The sequence below is a fragment of the Sinocyclocheilus anshuiensis genome, unplaced genomic scaffold, assembly GCF_001515605.1.
Source record: "Sinocyclocheilus anshuiensis isolate Anshui unplaced genomic scaffold, SAMN03320099.WGS_v1.1 scaffold1472, whole genome shotgun sequence".
NCBI lineage: Eukaryota > Metazoa > Chordata > Actinopteri > Cypriniformes > Cyprinidae > Sinocyclocheilus > Sinocyclocheilus anshuiensis.
Window position 1 is genome coordinate 316,570 of NW_015542453.1, and position 5,046 is coordinate 321,615.

At 37.4% G+C, this 5,046-nt stretch overlaps 2 protein-coding genes across 12 annotated transcripts in view; one reads left to right on the top strand and one right to left on the bottom strand.

The window, feature by feature from the left end:
- Positions 1-2,197, bottom strand: part of LOC107693692 (zinc finger protein 644-like) — a 19,416-nt gene extending 17,219 nt beyond the window's left edge. Inside the window, exon 1 of the mRNA XM_016493161.1 lies at positions 2,090-2,197. The gene's annotated coding sequence lies outside the window, so the exon portion shown is untranslated. The remainder of the gene's footprint in view (positions 1-2,089) is intronic.
- Positions 2,198-2,458: 261 nt separating this feature from the next.
- Positions 2,459-5,046, top strand: part of hfm1 (helicase for meiosis 1) — an 18,852-nt gene continuing 16,264 nt past the window's right edge. For 2 of the 11 annotated variants that reach the window (XM_016493185.1, XM_016493196.1), the window contains exons 1-3: positions 3,791-3,859; positions 4,488-4,591; positions 4,693-4,805. In XM_016493185.1, the coding sequence (XP_016348671.1) occupies positions 4,521-4,591; positions 4,693-4,805 (184 nt within the window). In that variant the 5' untranslated portion in view covers positions 3,791-3,859; positions 4,488-4,520. Of the gene's footprint in view, positions 2,617-2,993; positions 3,082-3,155; positions 3,260-3,360; positions 3,474-3,790; positions 3,949-4,326; positions 4,414-4,487; positions 4,592-4,692; positions 4,806-5,046 lie in introns of those variants that run through there. The other 9 variants (XM_016493191.1, XM_016493192.1, XM_016493194.1 and 6 more) reach the window with 9 other exon arrangements.

Sequence of the window (5,046 nt, forward strand, 5' to 3'; positions counted from 1 at the left end):
AAACTACTTTGTTTGGCCTTCCAAAAGAGGACGATATCCGCTTCGTCATGTCTAGAGCTGATCCGTGCTGGTTACTGAGGAAATACATCAACGTCGCGCTGTGGATCTCCGGATCGGCTTTCACCGTGGACGAAGCGGAGTCCAGCCCAAGGTTGTCACATGTGGTTGCCGCAATCCCGCCGGACACGCCTTCGTCGAATTCACTGGCCGCGCCATTCTCAAGCCCGCCCGCCTCTGCTCAATCAAGCCGGCCGCAGCTCACTCTAGGCCGCCGCCCTCCACTCACTCTAGGCCTTCGGCCTCCGCTCACTCTAGCCCACCGTGTGTGGCCAGATTCTGTTGAAATGATGGCAACTTCAAACAACACTATTGTATACGACAGTTATGGTAAGATGTAGTTATTTTCACTGTTTTTACTTTGTATTTACGTAAGTATTGTAAGTATTTGTAAGTATTTTTTAAAGTCTGTATTCTATATTACTGTGGCTAGTTGCGAAGTTATTTGGAAACTGTAAACGATATAAACTCTGCTTTGTGCCTAACAAATACCCCTAATAAAAAAATAGAATAAGTATATATTGATGTCTTTATTTTTAAAAATCCATGCATGAACATGCATATTTGCAACCGCAAAATTCAATTAAATTTAAATATTTCCTACACTTTATGGACTTAATAGTACATGGGTCACAAAGACGGTTTTGACGTGACGTGACGTGACATGTGGCCAAGTATGGTGACCCATACTAGGAATTAGTGCTCTGCATTTATCCCATCCAAAGTGCACACACACAGCAGTGAACACACACACACCGTGAACACACACCCGGAGCAGTGGGCAGCCATTTTTTTGCTGCGGCGCCCAGGGAGCAGTTGGGGGTTCGGTGCCTTGCTCAAGGGCACCTCAGTCGTGGTATTGAAGGTGTGAGAGAGCGCTGTACATTCACTCCCCCCACCTACAATCCCTGCCAGTACGAGACTGGCAGATTTGCCATTCATGTTTGTACATACAATGGTTTTGTTCATGGGTAATATTTATACAGTAAATAATTAAATGCTATAACAGTAACATATTAGTTTTTTTAATGTTTTAGTTGGTAAAATATAAGTGCACCACCAGGTTACTGCAAAAATTATATTAATAAAAAATACAATTATTAATGTGGCTAATCATGGCTGCTCATTACTATAGCTGGTTAACAACATCAGTGCATGCTACATTCGACAGCTGATTAACAACGTTATCAAAATTCAAAGTAATTTTCAACATGTATAAAGTTAGTAAGCCAATCAATCCCTATTCTACATGCAATATGGTAAGCACCCCCAACTGGTTGGTCTTGCATGCTTACACAAGTGAAAGTGGAAATGACACAAAACTAGACAGTGTTTTAGCCAGTAATACTATAACAACACTAAAGAATATGCATTATACATTACACCTGATACTGAGCAGAAACCGAGATCCCAAGTACATGTATAAAAATATGAGAAGGAATTCAGATCGTTTATGTGCATTGTGACACACTGTACAATAAATAAATAAATGAAACTACTGACAACAATGTACAAATAATTACCAACAGATAGCATGAGAAATCGCTTCATATGACAATGATATGTAAATCACATGCTCCGAGAAAAGTACCTTTAGTAAAACATTTATGTCTGGATGTATAAACAAGACGTTTAAAGGCATTAACAGTTGTCATGGTATTATTGTTGTAATTCAAGTTCTTAAAAAACACATTATATCTTTGTGGATCAAGTTCTATATTATAATTAGTGGTTCACAAAACATAACATGCATTCAACCCTGCAACAAATTTACTCATAAACAGTCATTTTTAATAATTCAGAGATGCGGTAAAGAACAAGATTTACGTGCATCAATAACTTATATATATCACTGACATCTTTCTGTTTAGGCATTGCTGTTACTACATACTATGAGAGTGTGCTAGCAAGGTAGCAGTCAAGCCCTATTATGTTCAACATCAAGCTTAAAACCACTTGCCCCTATCAAAATATTGGGGGCACTTTGATGGTTTCACCTTTTAATGTTGTTGCCAAATGCATTTTAGCCTACCTTTCTGCAGCTGCGATTGTGGACAATAATACTGAAGTGAAATCATTTCATTTTTGCTCGCTCAAGCTTTCCATTTATTGCGAAGCCGCCATATTTGCTCGATGGTCCACAGACAAAGACACTGCGCCTCAACGAGGGGGACTCCAAAAACTTGATAAAATGTATTAAAAATAATGTTAATATTGTGATTACCCACTGGCAACTACGGATTTATGATACAATCTTAAACAACATAAACATGTTGGATACATTTAATCGGGAGAAAATTAATTATTTGTATGAGTCATGTAAATAATGCCCCCCAAACAAAAAGTGGACTATTCCAAATAGGTGGCAAGTAGAAGTACTGACGGTAACGCGAACAGAAGAGGATAAGCAGAAAGAATGGCAATGGCTCTCTTAACCAATTATTAGGAACAAAATAACGTTCATAGCACGGTATATCACAGCTAAACATTTTGTGTCAAGTCATGAATGCATATATACATCAAGTCTGAACTGGAGAAACGCAACAAATTCCATCAAAGGTGTTTTTCCACAAAAATACGTCTAGTCAGACAGCTATCCGTATCATACTAAAGAATGTAAAGGCTTTGTATTTATGAATTTAATTATAATATTGTGGCTTTCTGTTCTTTAAATCCGTGAAATGTAATGTAATGAGCATTTCAGCAGATATTATCTGTTTTCTATAATAAAATACCAGTGTTTAATACTGTGATGATGATCGCGTGACCTTGAGCGCGATTCACACAGCTCGCGGGCTCACGGCGCCTTCAAGAGAGCGCCAGTTACAAAGTATTCCTCACAAATACAGTTTTGTTAGATAAAACGTAAGTATATGGAATATTTTTAGACTTTTAATAGTCACTTTACTATTTTTGCCAACAGACATTCCGCCGCTTACCTTACGAGCTCAGCTAATTATTTTACCTCAGAGAAACGATAGCCAGTGGCTAAAAGCTAAACTCGAGGGTTCACAGTAACGTACAGTAAATAACTTGCGTTACTTCAATATGTTGTAATGCCTAATAACAGCTTCATATTTTAATGTTCTATATCACAGTTGTTCTTTCAGGATGTCGGTGGCAACCACAAGATGTTAGACTCAGAAGAAGGCGTTTCGTCAGTGGATAACCTGTTTTATGACGGGCCAGTAATTCATAAAGTGTGAGTAACGTTAGGCCTTTACACATGATGCCTGATCAGAGACACGCCAGATATCTAAGAATGAATAAATCGAGAAACTGGTTATTTTTATGACTGTTTAGGAAACCATTATGTCAGGGACAGGGCTCCTGGACATTTGATGCTCCACCCTCATTATCACAAATACCTGCAACACAAGACATCCAGGGAGAGGCAGCACACCTTTTCTCACTTAGTGAGTCCTGTTTGGATTTAAGCTAAAATAAGTTTATAGGTTTGGGTAGTTGCAGCATATCATATCCATTTTTTTTAATCAACATCAAGATTGATAGGTTGAAAAGTTTTCTTTTTATAATAAGTGTATCTATCTATTTAAAATCTTTAATTAAAAATGTTTTTAAAATGTATTTGTGATGTGTGTGTGTGTGTGTGTGTACATTTATTGCTACAGGTGTATATTGCATGAATTTATAAATAATGCCCCCCAAACAAAAAGTGGACTATTCCAAATAGGTGGCAAGTAGAAGTACTGACGGTAACGCGAACAGAAGAGGATAAGCAGAAAGAATGGCAATGGCTCTCTTAACCAATTATTAGGAACAAAATAACGTTCATAGCACGGTATATCACAGCTAAACATTTTGTGTCAAGTCATGAATGCATATATACATCAAGTCTGAACTGGAGAAACGCAACAAATTCCATCAAAGGTGTTTTTCCACAAAAATACGTCTAGTCAGACAGCTATCCGTATCATACTAAAGAATGTAAAGGCTTTGTATTTATGAATTTAATTATAATATTGTGGCTTTCTGTTCTTTAAATCCGTGAAATGTAATGTAATGAGCATTTCAGCAGATATTATCTGTTTTCTATAATAAAATACCAGTGTTTAATACTGTGATGATGATCGCGTGACCTTGAGCGCGATTCACACAGCTCGCGGGCTCACGGCGCCTTCAAGAGAGCGCCAGTTACAAAGTATTCCTCACAAATACAGTTTTGTTAGATAAAACGTAAGTATATGGAATATTTTTAGACTTTTAATAGTCACTTTACTATTTTTGCCAACAGACATTCCGCCGCTTACCTTACGAGCTCAGCTAATTATTTTACCTCAGAGAAACGATAGCCAGTGGCTAAAAGCTAAACTCGAGGGTTCACAGTAACGTACAGTAAATAACTTGCGTTACTTCAATATGTTGTAATGCCTAATAACAGCTTCATATTTTAATGTTCTATATCACAGTTGTTCTTTCAGGATGTCGGTGGCAACCACAAGATGTTAGACTCAGAAGAAGGCGTTTCGTCAGTGGATAACCTGTTTTATGACGGGCCAGTAATTCATAAAGTGTGAGTAACGTTAGGCCTTTACACATGATGCCTGATCAGAGACACGCCAGATATCTAAGAATGAATAAATCGAGAAACTGGTTATTTTTATGACTGTTTAGGAAACCATTATGTCAGGGACAGGGCTCCTGGACATTTGATGCTCCACCCTCATTATCACAAATACCTGCAACACAAGACATCCAGGGAGAGGCAGCACACCTTTTCTCACTTAGTGAGTCCTGTTTGGATTTAAGCTAAAATAAGTTTATAGGTTTGGGTAGTTGCAGCATATCATATCCATTTTTTTTAATCAACATCAAGATTGATAGGTTGAAAAGTTTTCTTTTTATAATAAGTGTATCTATCTATTTAAAATCTTTAATTAAAAATGTTTTTAAAATGTATTTGTGATGTGTGTGTGTGTGTGTGTACATTTATTGCTACAGGTGTATATTGCATGAATTTACAGGAAG